Below are 23,621 nucleotides of genomic sequence, written 5' to 3' on the forward strand. Positions count from 1 at the left end.
ATTCCAATCCATCATATGGATCATTCCCAACTCTTGCTTCTAAACATATATATAATCTTATTATAATTTGTTTAGTTAAGTTTGACCCATTGTTTTAACAGTTGGATATTACAATTATCCCATCGCACCTTACTAATATATAGATCATGCACCTCGTGTAGGCGAAACCTACATTATCCATTACTAGTCTTGATGAGTGTTAAAACTTGGAAAGCATAAACTTAATATTTAATTTGAGGGAATTGCAATTTTATGATCTCACCGTCTTATTTATCATATAAATCGTCTCTCACATGCATCAACATACATACACATGCATCAACATACATACACAATGAAATGAAACAGTTATGGCCCCTAGCGCAATTGTTCTCCCAAGCCAATGAGAGAACCTAAGCTAACCTACAACGATCTAAGCTTCTCCAAGCAAGATCTTCAAGGTTGTCCTCCTTTAATATTGAATTCTTCTCTAAGCTTCTCCAAGCAAGATCTTCAAGATTGTCCTCTTTTGATATTTAAATCTTCTCTTTCTTCATAACATTGTCTTCTTCTCTTTATTCATAACATTACATTCCAGAAGAAACTCGTTTTACATACGAGGGTTTGAGATGAGAAAAGAATTTACATTAAGAGATCAAAAAGGAGAGGCACGACACGCAGGTCGTATTAAAAAACCCAAAACAAAATAAAGGACAACTAAGGCCATAACTGATCACCACAAGGCAATAATAATAAACACATTGTTATTATTAAATTTTAATTCCTTTAATTAATTAAAACCAAATTAAATTTCGGCGACCGATCACACTACCAAAATTTTAATGAACAATTCATTTGAAATGGACATTGTTTTGCATGAACACAACCCTTGCGTAGTCACAAAACAGGAACCCCAAAATTTTGACTCTGGGAGTGTGACGACCGTCACAGGCGTGTGACGACCGTCACAGGCAATGTGAGTGTGACGACCGTCATGGGTGTGTTACGACCGTCACGCATCCAGTTTGTTACGCCTGTTACGCTCGTCACACGAGCTTCACGCGGCCAAACTAATAGAACTTTGAAACAGTCTACGGACCTCTTCCAAAAAGCCCTAAATTCACAACTCCTTGACGGCACAACCCTTGCGCCGTCACCAACCCTAATGCGCCAATTTCAGACCGTCAAACACACCTCGATTGTTGATTCAGTATGATTGATCAACAGGTCATTGCTTCACCATACTAATGTCGGATTCCGAAGCAAATGACCATTTATCGCTCAAAGGAAAACAATCATTTAGTGTTCGAATGAACGAAACAGAAACAGTATATCACATATACCGTATTTTGCATTAGGATTACTGATCGGAAAAATAGCAAGTGTACTATTTTCACCGATGTAGTAATAGGGAGTTTATTTCCCAGTATCGATCTCGAGGATTGCGTAGGAATTACTTATTTCAATTCGATTCTATTCAAACAAAAAGATAATGGTTGGTTTGTTTTGGAATTGCGAATAGTGACACGAAGATAGTAAAAATAACTGATTAAGATAAAAGATGCTAGGGTAAGTGGTTGAGTTAGCCCGTTATGAATTTATCCCGATTTCCTTAATGCCTATGATACATTCAATCACCTAACCTCAGAATGTTCTTACTTAAGTCCTTAAGTGAGAAACTATTAAACTACCAATTCTTACTCAAATGTCCATTCAATTAATCATTGGTTTTAATCATACAATATATCAAGGTTTACGGTAATTTATGAAAGTTACTAGTCCTAGATGATGCATTCATAAACCCAATTGTGTGAAAACCCTACCAATCACAGTCCTGTTATTGGAAGTCATAGATTAATTTGTATTTGTCCGATACAAAAGCATAATAACATCACACAATTAAATTGAAAGACATAACATAGTAATCAAGGAATCATTGGTTCACATTCATCACATACGATAACATCAGGACCACCCCCTAGCATCAGGGGGTTTAGCCTCTCATAGTACTTAAAGAATTCATAAAGTAAAGATTAGACATTACAAAGAATTAGGAGAATTTGATCTTCAATGGTGGCTACCGTTGAATCTCGCCGTCTTCGAATCCGTTGTATTCGCTATCTTCTCCACTGTAATGCTTTCGTTCGTCTATCCAAAAGTCCTTTTTTCTTTCTCTTCCAAGCCTTCTTATAGTTTCAGATGCCTCCTCTCCAAGCAAAAGGTCCATACTGCCCTTAATGAGAAGAATCGGTTCACAATGCAAAATTAGGTTTTCCAGGCTGCGTGCAATCAACACGGCCGTGTGTGTACACACGGGCGCCCGTGTTTTTTCTCCTGCATTAATTAATTTCAGCATTTGTTACAGTAGCAACAACACGGGCCGTGTCCCTACACACGGGTGCCCGTGTAGATGCACTGTTTTAATCAACACGGCCGTGTGTGTACACACGGGTGCCCGTGTTGATCCCTGTTTTCTGCTTCGTCTTTTTCTCTGCTTGACCAACAACACGGCCGTGTGGTGGCACACGGGTGGCCGTGTTGACCTGCTGTTCTGTCATATTTTCGTCCTTCAGAGTGTCCCGAACTTCACCATTCTTGCTTTTGAACCTGGAACAATGACACTACCCAAACGAAGCATAAACGAGGTCTTTTTGACTTAAACTCGTAATCGAATGTAATGTAATACCAAACCAACAAAACTTGATACTTGACTCAAATGCAACTAAAAACAAACATAAATCTTACCAGAGTGATGAAAATACGTCGGATTAACGGCGGGAATTCAATGGAAATGGTGACCGATCACAACCCCAAACTTGTCTCATTGCTTGTCCTCAAGTGATGTATTGAGTCCAAACAAAGGTCACCTCCGAATTCGTTTTCCACAATGCAACCTAGTCTTTCACCATTTGTGTTCTTCCTTTCCAATCGAGTTTCAGGTCTCTCCAATTCAGGCAGTTTACCATATTTCCACATCAGAAACCTCTTCACCTGCAAGCTTTTCACTCACTCACAATATCTCTCGGGGTTAGGTGTGTACACTCACAGCACAGTATACAGTATCAGACTCTTAACTTTGAACACATTCTAATGTCATTACCACAGCAGATTTCACACACTTTTTGAGGTCTTTTTAGGTTGTAACGGGGCTTGGGTACGGTGGGATAAACAAAAAAATTGGGTAACAAAGGGTTTTGAACTCGGTAATCATATTGTGCACTTTTTCTTCTTTTCCTGTGCATCACATATATTTTTGGGGTAAAAACTCTTTTGACTCTTTTTCTACTCAACTTTCCGAGCATTTCATATCTGTTGGACTCTAAGGTCTCAGCAAGTGCAATTTTTTTTCTTTTCTTATTTTCTTTTTTTTTTTCTTTCCGAGCCTTTCATATCTCTAAGGTCTCGGCAAGTGCATTTTTTTTTTCTTTTCTTATTTTTTTTTTTTTTTCTTATAAAGGACATACATACTGTTTTTCTTTTTGTATGATCTCATCTTATGCACTTGCCTTCCCTTTCAAAATTTTCACCCCAAACTTATTTTCATTGCACATCTTGCAATTCACACAATCATACCGAGTTATGACACAAAAGGGAATGGATAATTAAAAGTTAACAGGGGGTTTACGATGAATAATGGTTAAACGTTAACATGGGGTTTACAACGAATCAAATGGCTAAGGCTCAACGGGGTTTACGAAGGGAAACATACATATAGGGATGGCTAGAAAGGCCCTGGCTAAACAAACAACTTGCCTCAGTGTGTGTTGTCATGCTGTGACGTGTCAACAGAACATACGCAAAATCAGAGTGATAAAGTCATACCTGGCTGAACTCTCATGTTGATATTTCGTGTTTGGCTTTTTGTGATCTCACCATGTTGGTTAGCTTGCAAGCTCTGAAGTCTCTTCGTATTATGTGGTTCTTTCCTGACTTGGTCTTTCCATACCGCTCTCTTGGTCTAGTGTCACCAAATTGTGTCCGACTTTACCTTCTCATGGTTGCATCAACTTCCGGGGTGCCATATCAGAATAAGTATGAGGGGTGTCATTCATCCACTACCATTGATCCCGGATTCGTCCAACCATTTCTCATCACTCTGTACACACAAGTAAACAACGAAAACAAACAAAAACAAAAGCGATGGAAATAAAACATGAAAGGAAAACCCCCCCACACCTGAACTAAACATTGACCTCAATGTTTAAATCCAGATACTAAGGGGACTCACAGCGACTACTGTTGGTTTAATGCACTTGTGTAATTTCCTTCCACTTGGAGGTGTTTGTGACTTTGCCCTTTTAATTCTCCTCCTCCCCTACACAAAATTTTAGCACACACCAAAAAAATAAAAACGAAATAAATTAGAAATCAAACGCGTGGGTTGCCTCCCACGAAGCGCTTCGTTTAACGTCGCATGGCTCGACGGTTCATTTCCCTGATCATGGGGGGTATTTCAGGTTCAAAACCTTGTTGCACCTCTTGTCTACAACACGGAAATTGTCTCTTTTATCAGTGTGGACTCCTTTGTACCACGATTCCTTTTTAACTATCCTTTCAGTGTTAGGAATCTTTCCATTTCGGGTGGCTACTGGCAGTGGTGAGCCTTTGATAGTATTCAATGTCTTGATTAAGCCTACTTGATACTGAGATTTTGTATTTTCTTCCATCTCCTGATTTTCAATAGCATTCAATGTTATTTCCTTGTTGTGAACTTTCAAGGTTAGCGTGCACTCATCCATGTCGAGCTTGCATCGACTCGTCTTCATGAAAGGTCGACCCAGAATAATGGTTGCCTCATTGTCTTCAGGTATGTCTAGGATTACAAAATCAACTGGGAAAGTCAAGTCCGCTATTGTTACCAGCACATCTGCAGCTATACCATATGCATCTTTCCTTGAGTGATCCGCAAACTTCAGATTGGTCTTTATATCACTAATATTTTAATACCCAACCTGTGATAGACCGATAATGGCATCAGGTTCACACTGGCTCCCGAATCTATTAGTACCTTTTTGAAGGTTCTTTCTTTGATTGTGCACGGTACTGTGACGGTTCCTGGATCCTTTTGTTTGTTAGGAATGTTATGCTCCAGGGAGTTTGCATTATATTGTTCCTTACCAGATACCTGTTCTTCAGTGGTTGGTTTCTTTTCAGCCATTACCTCTTCCACGAATTTCTTGTACATGGGCATCCTTTCAAGTGCTTCAAACAAAGTCATATGACCCTCAATCCTTTTAAACATTTTTATGAATTTCTCGAAGTCTGACTCACTAGGTTCCTTCTTTGTCACTCTCTAAGGGTAGGGCAACTTAATCACCGGTTTAGTTCCTTTTGTAGTTTCTTCTTTAGTCGGCTCGCTCGGTGATATAATTTTTTTCTTCTTAGCAACCTCTTTCTCTGTCGTCGTGACAATGTTAACATTCTCCTGACCTCTCGGATTTTGCACTGTTTCACTTGGTAGGGAACCTGGTGTTCTAGAACTTGACAGTTGTTGTGCTATCTGCCCCAGCTGAACTTCGAGATTCCTTAGGGAGGCTGTGGTGTTTTTCTGATTGTTTCTAGTCTCTTCTTCAAATTGCATATTTTGAGCTGCCATCTTTTCAATTGCAATCTCCCAATCTGCCTTCTGAGGTACCTGTTGCTGATCTTTCCAAGAGAAATTAGGATGATTTTTCCACCCCGGATTATATGTATTTGAATAGGGATTATTCTGCCTCAGGTAATTTATAGCTTGCACTTGTTCTGCGGTTGCAACACAATGCATGGCAAAGTGTGGTCCACTACAAATTTCACAAATCATGGTCGGAACCGGCTGAACTTGAGCAACAGTCTGGGTACCTAAATTCATAGCTTTCAATCTCCTTTCAACCTCAGCAGCAATCTGGTCTTCCATTTTCACTACCTGATTTGCTAATTTCAAGTCAATTTTTCCCTCCGGCTGATTTACAGTACGGTCATACAATTCCAAATGCTCATTTGCTGCAATAGCTTCGATGATTTTTTTGATACCGGTTGCTGTAGAAAAATTAGACGAGCCACCAACAGCTGTATCAATGAGTTGCTTAGTTCTCATCTTCAGCCCATTCACAAAATTCTGCATTTGTTCAGTTTCATCCAGATTATGTGTAGGACATGCAACTAAACATCTTTTGAATCTTTTGTAGGCATCTCCAAGTGTCTCTCCTTCTTTCTGTTTAAAATTCACAATGTCATACCTCTTACGGATATACACAGAAGCAGGAAAATACTCATTCAAGAATGCTGTTTCCATTTGTTGCCATGTAGTAATGCTTCCTGCAGGTAGGGAATAAAACCATTCCTCAGCGTCCTCAGATAACGTGAATGGAAACATGACCAATCTCTTTGCTTCCTCAGAATGCCCATCAATTTTCAATGATGTAGTCATAGTCAGAAACCTCTGCAGATGCTTGTTTGCATCCTCATTGATCTTTCCTGCAAAAGGTTTGCTTTCTAACTGGCGGATAGTAGACGGGTGCAACTGGAAGTGAGCAACATTAACAGGTTGATTCACAATGGTCAACCGCACTGCTGGATTATTCTGTCTGCCATAGTCACCTAAAAGTCTTTCTGGTGGAGGTGGGTCTGCAGCCATATTAACAGTGTCTGGATGGGAATCTGTGTTTGACTCAGATTTTTCGGAGTGAACAGAAGCTGGTGTTCTCGGTGTGTCCGGTTCTTCGCTGTCAGAGTTTGCCAGTTTCTTTCTTCTAGCTTCTCTGAGCTTTGCCCGCAATGTTCTCTCTGGTTCTGCGTCAAAATGAAAATCAGCTGAGGACTTACCTCGCATAAACAAGTTAGACAAAGATTAAAATTGAATAACAAAATTGTCACAGATAAAATTTTGGTTGGCGAGCAACAAAATTTCGATAGAATGAAAATTAAAATATGTAGTTTGGCAATCCCCGGCAACGGCGCCAAAAACTTGATCGGAAAAATAGCAAGTGTACTATTTTCACCGATGTAGTAATAGGGAGTTTATTTCCCAGTATCGATCTCGAGGATTGCGTAGGAATTACTTATTTCAATTCGATTCTATTCAAACAAAAAGATAATGGTTGGTTTGTTTTGGAATTGCGAATAGTGACACGAAGATAGTAAAAATAACTGATTAAGATAAAAGATGCTAGGGTAAGTGGTTGAGTTAGCCCGTTATGAATTTATCCCGATTTCCTTAATGCCTATGATACATTCAATCACCTAACCTCAGAATGTTCTTACTTAAGTCCTTAAGTGAGAAACTATTAAACTACCAATTCTTACTCAAATGTCCATTCAATTAATCATTGGTTTTAATCATACAATATATCAAGGTTTACGGTAATTTATGAAAGTTACTAGTCCTAGATGATGCATTCATAAACCCAATTGTGTGAAAACCCTACCAATCACAGTCCTGTTATTGGAAGTCATAGATTAATTTGTATTTGTCCGATACAAAAGCATAATAACATCACACAATTAAATTGAAAGACATAACATAGTAATCAAGGAATCATTGGTTCACATTCATCACATACGATAACATCAGGACCACCCCCTAGCATCAGGGGGTTTAGCCTCTCATAGTACTTAAAGAATTCATAAAGTAAAGATTAGACATTACAAAGAATTAGGAGAATTTGATCTTCAATGGTGGCTACCGTTGAATCTCGCCGTCTTCGAATCCGTTGTATTCGCTATCTTCTCCACTGTAATGCTTTCGTTCGTCTATCCAAAAGTCCTTTTTTCTTTCTCTTCCAAGCCTTCTTATAGTTTCAGATGCCTCCTCTCCAAGCAAAAGGTCCATACTGCCCTTAATGAGAAGAATCGGTTCACAATGCAAAATTAGGTTTTCCAGGCTGCGTGCAATCAACACGGCCGTGTGTGTACACACGGGCGCCCGTGTTTTTTCTCCTGCATTAATTAATTTCAGCATTTGTTACAGTAGCAACAACACGGGCCGTGTCCCTACACACGGGTGCCCGTGTAGATGCACTGTTTTAATCAACACGGCCGTGTGTGTACACACGGGTGCCCGTGTTGATCCCTGTTTTCTGCTTCGTCTTTTTCTCTGCTTGACCAACAACACGGCCGTGTGGTGGCACACGGGTGGCCGTGTTGACCTGCTGTTCTGTCATATTTTCGTCCTTCAGAGTGTCCCGAACTTCACCATTCTTGCTTTTGAACCTGGAACAATGACACTACCCAAACGAAGCATAAACGAGGTCTTTTTGACTTAAACTCGTAATCGAATGTAATGTAATACCAAACCAACAAAACTTGATACTTGACTCAAATGCAACTAAAAACAAACATAAATCTTACCAGAGTGATGAAAATACGTCGGATTAACGGCGGGAATTCAATGGAAATGGTGACCGATCACAACCCCAAACTTGTCTCATTGCTTGTCCTCAAGTGATGTATTGAGTCCAAACAAAGGTCACCTCCGAATTCGTTTTCCACAATGCAACCTAGTCTTTCACCATTTGTGTTCTTCCTTTCCAATCGAGTTTCAGGTCTCTCCAATTCAGGCAGTTTACCATATTTCCACATCAGAAACCTCTTCACCTGCAAGCTTTTCACTCACTCACAATATCTCTCGGGGTTAGGTGTGTACACTCACAGCACAGTATACAGTATCAGACTCTTAACTTTGAACACATTCTAATGTCATTACCACAGCAGATTTCACACACTTTTTGAGGTCTTTTTAGGTTGTAACGGGGCTTGGGTACGGTGGGATAAACAAAAAAATTGGGTAACAAAGGGTTTTGAACTCGGTAATCATATTGTGCACTTTTTCTTCTTTTCCTGTGCATCACATATATTTTTGGGGTAAAAACTCTTTTGACTCTTTTTCTACTCAACTTTCCGAGCATTTCATATCTGTTGGACTCTAAGGTCTCAGCAAGTGCAATTTTTTTTCTTTTCTTATTTTCTTTTTTTTTTTCTTTCCGAGCCTTTCATATCTCTAAGGTCTCGGCAAGTGCATTTTTTTTTCTTTTCTTATTTTCTTTTTTTTTCTTATAAAGGACATACATACTGTTTTTCTTTTTGTATGATCTCATCTTATGCACTTGCCTTCCCTTTCAAAATTTTCACCCCAAACTTATTTTCATTGCACATCTTGCAATTCACACAATCATACCGAGTTATGACACAAAAGGGAATGGATAATTAAAAGTTAACAGGGGGTTTACGATGAATAATGGTTAAACGTTAACATGGGGTTTACAACGAATCAAATGGCTAAGGCTCAACGGGGTTTACGAAGGGAAACATACATATAGGGATGGCTAGAAAGGCCCTGGCTAAACAAACAACTTGCCTCAGTGTGTGTTGTCATGCTGTGACGTGTCAACAGAACATACGCAAAATCAGAGTGATAAAGTCATACCTGGCTGAACTCTCATGTTGATATTTCGTGTTTGGCTTTTTGTGATCTCACCATGTTGGTTAGCTTGCAAGCTCTGAAGTCTCTTCGTATTATGTGGTTCTTTCCTGACTTGGTCTTTCCATACCGCTCTCTTGGTCTAGTGTCACCAAATTGTGTCCGACTTTACCTTCTCATGGTTGCATCAACTTCCGGGGTGCCATATCAGAATAAGTATGAGGGGTGTCATTCATCCACTACCATTGATCCCGGATTCGTCCAACCATTTCTCATCACTCTGTACACACAAGTAAACAACGAAAACAAACAAAAACAAAAGCGATGGAAATAAAACATGAAAGGAAAACCCCCCCACACCTGAACTAAACATTGACCTCAATGTTTAAATCCAGATACTAAGGGGACTCACAGCGACTACTGTTGGTTTAATGCACTTGTGTAATTTCCTTCCACTTGGAGGTGTTTGTGACTTTGCCCTTTTAATTCTCCTCCTCCCCTACACAAAATTTTAGCACACACCAAAAAAATAAAAACGAAATAAATTAGAAATCAAACGCGTGGGTTGCCTCCCACGAAGCGCTTCGTTTAACGTCGCATGGCTCGACGGTTCATTTCCCTGATCATGGGGGGTATTTCAGGTTCAAAACCTTGTTGCACCTCTTGTCTACAACACGGAAATTGTCTCTTTTATCAGTGTGGACTCCTTTGTACCACGATTCCTTTTTAACTATCCTTTCAGTGTTAGGAATCTTTCCATTTCGGGTGGCTACTGGCAGTGGTGAGCCTTTGATAGTATTCAATGTCTTGATTAAGCCTACTTGATACTGAGATTTTGTATTTTCTTCCATCTCCTGATTTTCAATAGCATTCAATGTTATTTCCTTGTTGTGAACTTTCAAGGTTAGCGTGCACTCATCCATGTCGAGCTTGCATCGACTCGTCTTCATGAAAGGTCGACCCAGAATAATGGTTGCCTCATTGTCTTCAGGTATGTCTAGGATTACAAAATCAACTGGGAAAGTCAAGTCCGCTATTGTTACCAGCACATCTGCAGCTATACCATATGCATCTTTCCTTGAGTGATCCGCAAACTTCAGATTGGTCTTTATATCACTAATATTTTTAATACCCAACCTGTGATAGACCGATAATGGCATCAGGTTCACACTGGCTCCCGAATCTATTAGTACCTTTTTGAAGGTTCTTTCTTTGATTGTGCACGGTACTGTGACGGTTCCTGGATCCTTTTGTTTGTTAGGAATGTTATGCTCCAGGGAGTTTGCATTATATTGTTCCTTACCAGATACCTGTTCTTCAGTGGTTGGTTTCTTTTCAGCCATTACCTCTTCCACGAATTTCTTGTACATGGGCATCCTTTCAAGTGCTTCAAACAAAGTCATATGACCCTCAATCCTTTTAAACATTTTTATGAATTTCTCGAAGTCTGACTCACTAGGTTCCTTCTTTGTCACTCTCTAAGGGTAGGGCAACTTAATCACCGGTTTAGTTCCTTTTGTAGTTTCTTCTTTAGTCGGCTCGCTCGGTGATATAATTTTTTTCTTCTTAGCAACCTCTTTCTCTGTCGTCGTGACAATGTTAACATTCTCCTGACCTCTCGGATTTTGCACTGTTTCACTTGGTAGGGAACCTGGTGTTCTAGAACTTGACAGTTGTTGTGCTATCTGCCCCAGCTGAACTTCGAGATTCCTTAGGGAGGCTGTGGTGTTTTTCTGATTGTTTCTAGTCTCTTCTTCAAATTGCATATTTTGAGCTGCCATCTTTTCAATTGCAATCTCCCAATCTGCCTTCTGAGGTACCTGTTGCTGATCTTTCCAAGAGAAATTAGGATGATTTTTCCACCCCGGATTATATGTATTTGAATAGGGATTATTCTGCCTCAGGTAATTTATAGCTTGCACTTGTTCTGCGGTTGCAACACAATGCATGGCAAAGTGTGGTCCACTACAAATTTCACAAATCATGGTCGGAACCGGCTGAACTTGAGCAACAGTCTGGGTACCTAAATTCATAGCTTTCAATCTCCTTTCAACCTCAGCAGCAATCTGGTCTTCCATTTTCACTACCTGATTTGCTAATTTCAAGTCAATTTTTCCCTCCGGCTGATTTACAGTACGGTCATACAATTCCAAATGCTCATTTGCTGCAATAGCTTCGATGATTTTTTTGATACCGGTTGCTGTAGAAAAATTAGACGAGCCACCAACAGCTGTATCAATGAGTTGCTTAGTTCTCATCTTCAGCCCATTCACAAAATTCTGCATTTGTTCAGTTTCATCCAGATTATGTGTAGGACATGCAACTAAACATCTTTTGAATCTTTTGTAGGCATCTCCAAGTGTCTCTCCTTCTTTCTGTTTAAAATTCACAATGTCATACCTCTTACGGATATACACAGAAGCAGGAAAATACTCATTCAAGAATGCTGTTTCCATTTGTTGCCATGTAGTAATGCTTCCTGCAGGTAGGGAATAAAACCATTCCTCAGCGTCCTCAGATAACGTGAATGGAAACATGACCAATCTCTTTGCTTCCTCAGAATGCCCATCAATTTTCAATGATGTAGTCATAGTCAGAAACCTCTGCAGATGCTTGTTTGCATCCTCATTGATCTTTCCTGCAAAAGGTTTGCTTTCTAACTGGCGGATAGTAGACGGGTGCAACTGGAAGTGAGCAACATTAACAGGTTGATTCACAATGGTCAACCGCACTGCTGGATTATTCTGTCTGCCATAGTCACCTAAAAGTCTTTCTGGTGGAGGTGGGTCTGCAGCCATATTAACAGTGTCTGGATGGGAATCTGTGTTTGACTCAGATTTTTCGGAGTGAACAGAAGCTGGTGTTCTCGGTGTGTCCGGTTCTTCGCTGTCAGAGTTTGCCAGTTTCTTTCTTCTAGCTTCTCTGAGCTTTGCCCGCAATGTTCTCTCTGGTTCTGCGTCAAAATGAAAATCAGCTGAGGACTTACCTCGCATAAACAAGTTAGACAAAGATTAAAATTGAATAACAAAATTGTCACAGATAAAATTTTGGTTGGCGAGCAACAAAATTTCGATAGAATGAAAATTAAAATATGTAGTTTGGCAATCCCCGGCAACGGCGCCAAAAACTTGATCGGAAAAATAGCAAGTGTACTATTTTCACCGATGTAGTAATAGGGAGTTTATTTCCCAGTATCGATCTCGAGGATTGCGTAGGAATTACTTATTTCAATTCGATTCTATTCAAACAAAAAGATAATGGTTGGTTTGTTTTGGAATTGCGAATAGTGACACGAAGATAGTAAAAATAACTGATTAAGATAAAAGATGCTAGGGTAAGTGGTTGAGTTAGCCCGTTATGAATTTATCCCGATTTCCTTAATGCCTATGATACATTCAATCACCTAACCTCAGAATGTTCTTACTTAAGTCCTTAAGTGAGAAACTATTAAACTACCAATTCTTACTCAAATGTCCATTCAATTAATCATTGGTTTTAATCATACAATATATCAAGGTTTACGGTAATTTATGAAAGTTACTAGTCCTAGATGATGCATTCATAAACCCAATTGTGTGAAAACCCTACCAATCACAGTCCTGTTATTGGAAGTCATAGATTAATTTGTATTTGTCCGATACAAAAGCATAATAACATCACACAATTAAATTGAAAGACATAACATAGTAATCAAGGAATCATTGGTTCACATTCATCACATACGATAACATCAGGACCACCCCCTAGCATCAGGGGGTTTAGCCTCTCATAGTACTTAAAGAATTCATAAAGTAAAGATTAGATATTACAAAGAATTAGGAGAATTTGATCTTCAATGGTGGCTACCGTTGAATCTCGCCGTCTTCGAATCCGTTGTATTCGCTATCTTCTCCACTGTAATGCTTTCGTTCGTCTATCCAAAAGTCCTTTTTTCTTTCTCTTCCAAGCCTTCTTATAGTTTCAGATGCCTCCTCTCCAAGCAAAAGGTCCATACTGCCCTTAATGAGAAGAATCGGTTCACAATGCAAAATTAGGTTTTCCAGGCTGCGTGCAATCAACACGGCCGTGTGTGTACACACGGGCGCCCGTGTTTTTTCTCCTGCATTAATTAATTTCAGCATTTGTTACAGTAGCAACAACACGGGCCGTGTCCCTACACACGGGTGCCCGTGTAGATGCACTGTTTTAATCAACACGGCCGTGTGTGTACACACGGGTGCCCGTGTTGATCCCTGTTTTCTGCTTCGTCTTTTTCTCTGCTTGACCAACAACACGGCCGTGTGGTGGCACACGGGTGGCCGTGTTGACCTGCTGTTCTGTCATATTTTCGTCCTTCAGAGTGTCCCGAACTTCACCATTCTTGCTTTTGAACCTGGAACAATGACACTACCCAAACGAAGCATAAACGAGGTCTTTTTGACTTAAACTCGTAATCGAATGTAATGTAATACCAAACCAACAAAACTTGATACTTGACTCAAATGCAACTAAAAACAAACATAAATCTTACCAGAGTGATGAAAATACGTCGGATTAACGGCGGGAATTCAATGGAAATGGTGACCGATCAATTACTTATATCATATATAAGTTGATCGGTCTCAATTGCGTAACCTATGGACGATCGATGTATCGCTGCTTCACCATACTAATGTCGGATTCCGAAGCATAGTCAACATCAATCATCCAACTCGTACACTCATGATGCCAAATTTAATTACTCGTTTAATTAGTTGATTCATTCTGTCTTTTAATCATATTAATACAGAAAATAAACAGCTATCCGAGTCATGGTTTCGTAAGTGGCTCTGATACCACTGAAGGAGAATTGCGGTCCAAAACGCAGCGGAAATTAAAATTTCTCCTTTAGAGATCCTTACGAATGGTCATGATCAGTGATAGAATATTTACCTCTTGTGATGATCGAAACCTTTGGTGCAGATCTCTTGTGGCGATCAAAACCTTTGATGCAGATCCACGAAACGATCACAAACGTTGAACGATGACAATGTCTCTACTCAGTCCACACGAACGGGTTCCTTCAATCTCAGTGCTAGCTGGTACGAATGAAGGCTTTGAGTGAGAGAGAGAGAGAGAGTGAAAACGAAAAGAATGCAACCGCAACCAATGCTTCTGCACAAGGGTTCTATTTATAGAACCACTTGTGTGGGCTTCAAGCTAAAAGCCCACTTAAGTGTATTTTGGCCCATATCTTATAATATGCCCAAAATCACTTAAGCCCATGGTACCTTACCATATTTCGTATTCTACTCAAGTACACCGTACCTTACGATGTTCTATAATTCACTTAAGGGCACCGTACCTTACGGTATTCCTTAGTTACTCTATCTCTCATCAATCCGTCCTTTGTGTGTGACCCTGTAGGTTTTCGCGGCATTGGCAATTATATTAAATCATGTATTTAACATAATAAACAGTGAGCGGTATCTAGCATCACATCACTGCTACCCAAGACACGAAAATGTCATGTGATCTGACAAAACCTTCTGTGATAATACTTATGTGTATAATTACCCTTTTGCCCTTATGTCTATATTGAACACAAGGCATAGACCGTGTCATCCTTGTCCAGTTCAATATTGGGCCCATAGACATTTATCCTGTTATGCAGGATGGGCAAATTCCATCTAGGTCACTCATGTCCCTCAGCATGCTTCGTGGAGTACCCATCAACTGTCTTTATGGTTATCCAGTTACGGACAACGTTGGATCAGCAATAAAGCACTCGACTCTACATCTAGGATCCATAGTGGTTTCAGGTCGAAGAATGGAATATACTATTATCACCATGAGAATAACTTATGACACTTTGCATAACTTTCTATATAGTATTCTCATAGCGGGTCAATCCGGTATAAATATTACTCCTAATATTCATACCTATGTTTAAGACTTGATAACTCTTTATCCATGATCCATGAGATGTGATCATCAGTCTACAAACATAATAGTCTTAATGCTTTAATGTTATCCCACTTCACATTAAAGCTCGACAACGGATACTTTAGGAATAGTGTCCTTATGTTTAATGTGTTCTCATGATTATGTCACACTTAATACATTAAACGGACTATCTATTTCAGGGACTTTATTAATCAACCATAATAAAGAGAATGCCTTTTATTATTCGATACAAGTACCAAAATGTATTGGCCTCTAGGGCTTACACCAACATTCCGATCATGTTTTTGGCGCTGTTGCCGGGGATTTCCAAAATACCTATTTTAATTTTTATTCTATAGAAATTTTGTTGCTCGTCAACCAAAATTTTATCTGTGACAATCTTGTTATTCAACTCTAATATTTGTCTAACTTGTTTATGCGAGGTAAGGCCTCAGTAGATTTTTCTTTTGACGCAGATCCAGAAAGAACTCTTCGCGCTAGACTGAGACAAGCTAAGCGAGAAAAACTGGAATTAGCAGAGAAAGCAGAGGAGGAAGTTTTTTCAGTACACTCAGAGAATTCAGATTCAGACGCAGAAAATTTCCTGATTTCATGGCTGCAAATCCACCACCACCAGAGAGACTTCTCGGTGACTATGGCGGAACCAACACTCCGGGTGGTCGTATGATAATTGTGAATCAACCGGTTAATGTTGAACAATTTCAGTTGCATCCCAGCACCATTAATCAACTCAAAAGGCGGTCCTTTTTTGGAAGAGTGAATGAAGATGCCAACAAGCATCTGCAAAGGTTTTTAACTATGAGCACAACGCTGAAAATGCCTGGACATAACGAAGAAGCAATCAGACTTCGTATGTTCCCATTCACTTTAGCAGATGAAGCCGAAGAGTGGTTCTATTCCTTACCTGCTGGTAGTATCACTACATGGGAGCAAATGGAAACAACATTCTTGCAGGAATATTTTCCCGCATCGGTGTCATTGCGAAAAAGATATGAGATCCTAAACTTCAAGCAGAAGGAGGGTGAGTCACTATGAGATGCCTATAAAAGCTTCAAGAGAATCCTAGTCGCTTGTCCTACTCACAACATGGGTGAAACTGAGCAGATGCAAATGTTTGTTCATGGTCTTCGAATTCAAACGAGACAAATCCTTGATTCAGCAGCTGGTGGCTCAGCTAATTTTGCAACAGCCACCGGTATGAAGAAGATAACTGAAGCAATTGCCTCGAATGAGCATTTGGAGTTATATGATAGGGTGTCCAGCAAATCTATGGTTATTGACTTGAAGCTTGAAACAAACAAACAGGTGAATATTGAAGAAGTTGTTGCTGCGGAGGTAGAGAAAAGGTTGAAAGCACTGAACATAGGTGCTCAGAAAGTGGCTCAAGTGCAACAGACACCGAATGATGTGTGTGGCATTTGTAATGGACCACACAATACTGTTCATTACTTTACCACACCGCAACAGATAGAAGATATAAAGTTTTTAAAACAAAACAATCCCTACTCCAACACATACAATCTGGGGTGGAAGAATCATCCCAACTTTGCATTGAAAGATCAAAAAGGGAACGTGCAACAACAGGCACAGGGTCAATATCAAAATCAATATCAGCAGCAGCAACAACAGGTCCCTAAGAAGGTAGATTGGGAGATCGCAATTGAAAAGATGGCAGCTCAAAATGGGCAATTTGAAGAAGAGACTAGAAACAATCAGAAACACACCGCCGTATCCCTAAAGAATCTCGAAGTTCAGATGGGGCACATAACCCAGCAACTGGCAAGTTCTCGAACACCAGGCTCCCTACCAAGTGAAATAGTTCAAAATCCGAGAGGTCAGGAGAATGTTAATATTGTCACGACGACAGAGAAAAAGGAGGCTAAAAAGAAAAAAATTACATCGCCGAGCGAGCCGACTAAAGAAGAAACTATCAAAGGAACTAAACCGGTGATTAAGTTGCCCTACCCTCAGAGAATGACAAAGAAGGAACCTAGTGAGTCAGACTTGGAGAAATTCATGACAATGTTTAAAAGGATTGAGGGTCATATGGCTTTGTTTGAAGCACTTGAAAGGATGCCCATGTACAAGAAATTCGTGGAAAAGGTAATGGCTGAAAAGAAACCAACCACTGAAGAACAGGTATCCGGTAAGGAACAATATAATGCAAACTCCCTGGAGTAGAACATTCCTAACAAACAAAAGGATCCAGGAACCGTCACAGTACCATGCACAATCAAAGAAAGAACCTTAAAAAAGGTACTAATAGATTCGGAAGCTAGTGTGAATCTGATGCCATTATCGATCTATCATAGGTTGGGTATTAAAAATATCAGTGATATAAAGACCAATCTGAAGTTTGCGGATCACTCAAGAAAAGATGTTTATGGTATGGCTGAAGATGTGCTGGTAACGATAGCGGACTTGACTTTCCCAGTCGATTTTGTAATCCTAGACATACCTGAAGACAAGGAGGCACCCATCATTCTGGGTCGACCTTTCATGAAGACGAGTCGATGCAAGCTCGACATGGATGAGTGCACGTTAACCTTGAAAGTTCACAACAAGGAAATAACATTGAATGTTATTGAAGACCAGGAGATGGAGGAAGATACAGAATCTCAGTATCAAGTAGGCTTAATCAGGACATTGAATACTATCAAAGTCTCACCACTGCCAGTAGCCACCCTAAACGGAAAGATTCCTAACACCGAAAGGAAGGTTAAAAAGGAATCGTGGCACAAAGGAGTCCACACTAATACAAGAGACAACGTCCTAGTTATAGACAAGAGGTGCAACAAGGTTTTGAACCTGAAACACCCCCCATGATAAGGGAAATGAATCGTCGAGCCATGCGATGTTAAACGAAGCGCTTCGTGGGAGGCAACCCACGCGTTTGATTTCTAATTTATGTCATTTTTCTTTTTCTTTGTGTGTGCTAAAATTTTGTTGTAGGGGAGGAGGAGAATTAGAAGGGAAAAGTCACAAACACCTCAAACTGGAAGGAAACCACACAAGTGCAATAAAACAATAGTAGTCGTTGTGAGTCCCCTTTGTATCTGGATTTAAACATTGAGGTCAATGTTTAGTTTAGGTGTGGGGGTTTTTTTCCTTTCATGTTTTATTTCGTTTTCATTTTGTTCATGTTTTCCTTCATCGGTTTTGACTTTCGTTTTTGCTTCTGTTGTCGTAGTATTTTGTTTTTTTTACCTATGTGTACAGAGTGATGAGAAATTGTTGGACGAATCCGGGATCGATTGTAGTGGATGAAAGACACCCCTAATACTTGTTCTGTTAAGGTACCCCGGAAGTTGATGCAACCATGAAAAGTAAAAGTCGGACACAATTTGGTGACACTGGACCAAGAGAGCGGTATGGTAGAACCGAATCAGAAAAGAAACCACATGACACGAGGAGGCTTCAGAGCTTGTAAGGCTAACCAAAATGGTGAGAATACAAAATCCAAACACTAAACATCAGTATGAGAGTTCAGCCAGGTATGACTCTACCACTCTGATTTTGCGTATGTCCTTTTGACACTTCACAACATGACAACACACACTGAGGCAAGTTGTTTGTTTAGCCAGAGCCTTTCTAGCCATCCCCATCTGTATGTTTTCCCTTCGTGAACCCCGTTGAGCCTTAGCCATTTTATTCATAATAAACCCCATGTTAACCACTAATCATTCATTTCTTCCATCACTCGGCATGATTGTTGTGAGTTATAAGATGTGCATAAAGCTAAGTTTGGGGTGGTAATCTTGAAAGATAGGGCAAGTGCATAATAATAGATCATACAAAAAGAAGAGATTTGTGTATGTCCAAAAAGAAAAAAAAACAAAAGAGAAAAAATGCACTTGCCGAGACTTAAGACTCTAACAACTATAAAATGCTCACAAAGAATTGAGTGGAAAAGAGTCAAAAGAGTGAAATTAACCCCCAGAGTATAAGTGATGCACGAAAAAAGAGAAAGAAAAATCACACAACATGAATGCCGAGTTCAAAACCATTTGTTATCCATTTATGTGTTTATCCCACTGTACCCAAGCCCCGTTACAACCTAAAAGACCTCGTAGAGTGTGTGAAATCTGCTGTTGTCGTGAAATTAGAATGTAATCAAATTTAAGAGTTTGGTATTGCATACTGTGCTGAGAGTGTACACACCCTAACCATGAGAGATGTTGTGAGTGTGTGAAAAAGCTTACAGGTAACAAGGCTTCTTATGTGGAAATGTGGCAAATTGTCTGAGTCGGAGATACCGGAAACTTGATTGGAAAGGAAGAACACAAATTGTGAAGGACAAGGTTGCATTGTGAGAAATGAATTCGTGGGTGACCTTTGTTTAGACTCAATACATCACTTGAGGACAAGCAATGAGACAAGTTTGGTTGTGATCGGTCACCATTTCCATTGATTCCCACCATTAATCCGACGTGTTTTTCATCACTTTGGTAAAATTTGTGTTTGTTTATAGTTGTTTCATAGTCATTTATCATGTTTTGTTAGTTTGGTATCACATTTCAGTTTATTACATGTTTATGTCAAAAAGGTATCTTTTACGCTTCGTTTTGGTAGTGTTATTGTTACAGGCTGTTGCACAGGTTTAAAAACACTAATAGTGGAGTTGGGGATACTCAGAAAGGCAAAAACATGAAAATACAACAGTTCAACACGGGCACCCGTGTGCCACAACACTGCCCGTGTTGTTGGTCAGGCAAAGCAAGCTTGGAGAGGAAAAACAGAGAGTAACACGGGCACCCGTGTGTAGACACACAGCCGTGTTGATTAAAACAGTGCATTAACACGGGCGCCCGTGTGTGGGAACACGGCCCGTGTTGATGCCCCTGTAACTTAATCTGAAAATAATCATGTTGGAAAGCACACACGGGCACCCGTGTGTACACACACGGGCCTTGTTGTTGGGCGCGGCTTAGAAACTTCAATTTTTTCCATGTGAATCTATTCTGCTCATTAATGGTTTTGGACTTTTTGCTTTAGGAAAATCCATCTGAAACTATTAGAAGGCTTGGGAGAGAAAGGAGAAGACACTTTTTGACGTACGAAAGAAAACACTGCATTGAGAAGATAGCTACTACGGAGAACTCGAAGACGGCGAGATTCAAGTGTTTCAACCATTGAAGATCAAAATCTCCTAGTTCTTTGTAATGTTTAATTTTCATACTATAATTTCGTTTAATACTATGAGAGGCTAAACCCCCTATGTTAGGGGGGTGGTCCTGATTTGATCGTATGTTATGAATTTGAACAAATGATTTCCTTATTACTATGTTACTTATTTCAATTCAATTGTGTGATGTTATTATGCTTTTGTATCGGACAAATACAAATTGATCTATGACTATCAATAACAGGATTGTGATTGTTAGGGTTTTCACACAATTGGGTTTATGATTGCATCATCTAGGACTAGTAACTTTTTTAAACCACCGTAAACCTTGATATTGTTTATGATTAAAACCAATGATTAATTGAATGGACATTTGAGTAAGAATTGGTAGTTTAATAGTTTCTTCCTTAAGGACTTAAGGAAGAACATTTTGAGGTTAGGTAATTGAATGTTTCATATGTATTAAGGAAATGTTGACTGAATTCATAATTGGTTAAATCAACCACTTCCCCTAGCATATTTTTTATTAACCAATTATATTTTACTGTCTGTTGTGTTTATTGTTAAAATTGCAAAACAACCAAACCATTATTTTTTTGTTCTGATAGAATCAAAGTAAAATAAGTATTTCCTACGCAATCCCTGAGATCGATACTTGGAAATAAAACTCCTTAGTACTACATTGGTAAAAATAGTACACTTGCTATTTTTCCGATCATCTTTCTTAGTATTTATCAATTTTTTTATATTTTCCTTTTTTTTCTCCCTATAAGAGACTTATGAAGTTTATTTTATAAGCACACAAATTTTTTTTTAAAAAAAATGATATTAAAGCTTTATTTTATAAGCACAATGAATTTATTAAAAAGAGAGTAAAACATGGTTACTATAAGCATCCGCAAGCAAACATAGAATGCTTCAAAAGAAAAAGGCATCCAAAAATTAAAAACATAACACTAATTAAGCATACAACAAAGGAAATGGTTGCAACTGAGAAAATCATAGTTAATAATATGGTTCTTTGTTGCTGTGCGTTTTTCATTACTACTTGCATCTTAGAGAGGCGGTCGAATTGGAGATCGATGATGTATATGTGGTGGTAGTGGGATAGGAATAGGTGTTACCTGAGGCGGTCGCGGTATATGTAGTGGTGGGATAGGAATAGGTTGTTGCCGAGGCGGTTGCAGTTGCGGTATACGTGGTGGTGGAAGAGGAATAAGAATAAGCGATGGAGGATGTATATGTGGTGGTGGTGGGGTAAGAATAGGAACTTGGATAGGCGATGAAGGTGTTTGTGGATCAATGGTTTGTGGTGGATGGTAATTGATGAGTCCATTGTGTTGCGCATGTATTTGATGCTTGGGATTTCCTGCAATATCATTGAGAGAGATAACTGCAAGAAACAAAACTAGCAAGAACAAATAAGACATCTTCTCACCCTTCTTATTTCTGATCATTCAGCAGTTTGACTGCTGTGTTTATAGTTGAGGTTGTAGTAAAGCATGTCGACTGCCGTGTTTGACACTTCAACGTTTTTGACTAACATAAACTTTGTACGACTTTTAATGTTTATTTGTTTACTTTTTGAACTAATGTTTATTTATTTATTTTGATCCAATTTATCTCACACATCTTAAAAATTTATTTAATTATATTTTATTTTATGTTAAAAATACTCATTTCACTTGTCAAATTCAATTGAGATATTTTCACAAATATAATAATGCAAATTATTTTATAATTTAATTGATAAACTCTAAAAAATTTAAAGTTTTAATCTCATATGTAAATTGAATACAATAAAAAAACTTTGGATAAAGACAATAAACTATAAAAAAAAGAGTTAATGAAGTAAATGACATTTGATTTAATGTAAATGCTTTGCAATACAAAAGATTTACATAAAGTTTAAAAGGTGGATGAGACTCACATTTCTCATATATCGTTTTGCTATGTAATTTAGGTACTTCAATTCTATAGCAAATATGTGAGAACGTGCAACCTCGACTACAATGTATAAGTCCATATTATATACGATTACAACGATAATTGTTGACAACGGTTAAATCCTATGAATCTGACACGTCCTCACAAATAAAACTGCTGAAAAACCAAACATCATGTTGATAGTTGTCTTGAAAACTACTTCGAACTTCTCAACTGCCTTTCAGAATCTCTAGTTTTCCTTTATAGAGTTTGTCGAACATCTCTTTGCTTAACTGATTCTTAGACTTATAAATATACTAAGTCTTAAATAACTGGTGAACCTGTCGAAACCCAACCCTTTTTGTCGAAGACCCTTTTCGAGATTTTGAATATATTTTGAAGAGAGAGTCATCCTAATCTTATGGATTCGTTTTTGAGATTCTTCCAAATTGTGCTTACCTTGCTAGTCGAACAACTCAGTCGATGTGGTTAATATGTCGAAGTTTGAGGCTTCTTGACACTTAACATTTTTAGCATAGCTATTAGCATTCTTCATTGACTATTCTCCAGCTAGAATTTCTAGGCTAACAGATGCCACCAAAAATACCAATTTCGATCATATGTGTCAGATGGAAGAAAGATGATATTTCTTTATAACTATTTGATATTGTTTATAATAGCCTGTACACGTCACGATCATCATGACCTCTTTCCACCAAATTGTCATGTCATAGACGTGTTTGCAGTTGATCATCATTGCTCTGATTTTCAACGATATTAAATAGCCACTAAAATAAATGAAATTAAAATAATTCATTTTTTATTTTTTCCAACAAATTTAAATGCCTTCTATCGATTTGGACATCCCACTTGTCCCCATTCTTTTGGAGGGAAACTCAAAAGTTTCTTTTTCTCTTGGTGGCTATTTATAGGCTTCTTCTTCATCATCTCTTTTTTTTCACCATTTTCTTTTCTGAAAACCATACTCAACCTTTTGTTGTAGGCTTTAGCTATTCACTCCTTTTTCCTAATGAAAAAGTATAAGACAACTAACCTTTCTTTATCTAAGTCGACCAACTCGTCCATCATCATGTTCCATGAATAGTCAGATGGAATTTCACCTTGCCTCTGGATTCTTACTGATTTTAAGTATATCTCAGTAGGTTGTTTACGCGGAAAATTGGTAAACAAGCGATAGTCTCTTAATTAAAGGTTACTTGCAGGATCGACCTGTGAATCCTAGCACATAGTGCTAAAAAACCTTGTTTTATA

General features: G+C 38.8%; 1 protein-coding gene across 1 annotated transcript in view; it reads right to left on the reverse strand.

Moving 5' to 3' along the window:
• LOC127081423 (36.4 kDa proline-rich protein) overlaps positions 1-21,881 on the reverse strand; it is a 55,885-nt gene extending 34,004 nt beyond the window's left edge. The window contains exon 1 of the mRNA XM_051021805.1: positions 21,548-21,881. Within this exon, the coding sequence (XP_050877762.1) occupies positions 21,548-21,880 (333 nt within the window). The 5' untranslated portion in view covers position 21,881. The remainder of the gene's footprint in view (positions 1-21,547) is intronic.
• Positions 21,882-23,621: the final 1,740 nt, after the last annotated feature.

This window comes from Lathyrus oleraceus, chromosome 1 (assembly GCF_024323335.1).
Source record: "Lathyrus oleraceus cultivar Zhongwan6 chromosome 1, CAAS_Psat_ZW6_1.0, whole genome shotgun sequence".
Classification (NCBI taxonomy): domain Eukaryota; kingdom Viridiplantae; phylum Streptophyta; class Magnoliopsida; order Fabales; family Fabaceae; genus Lathyrus; species Lathyrus oleraceus.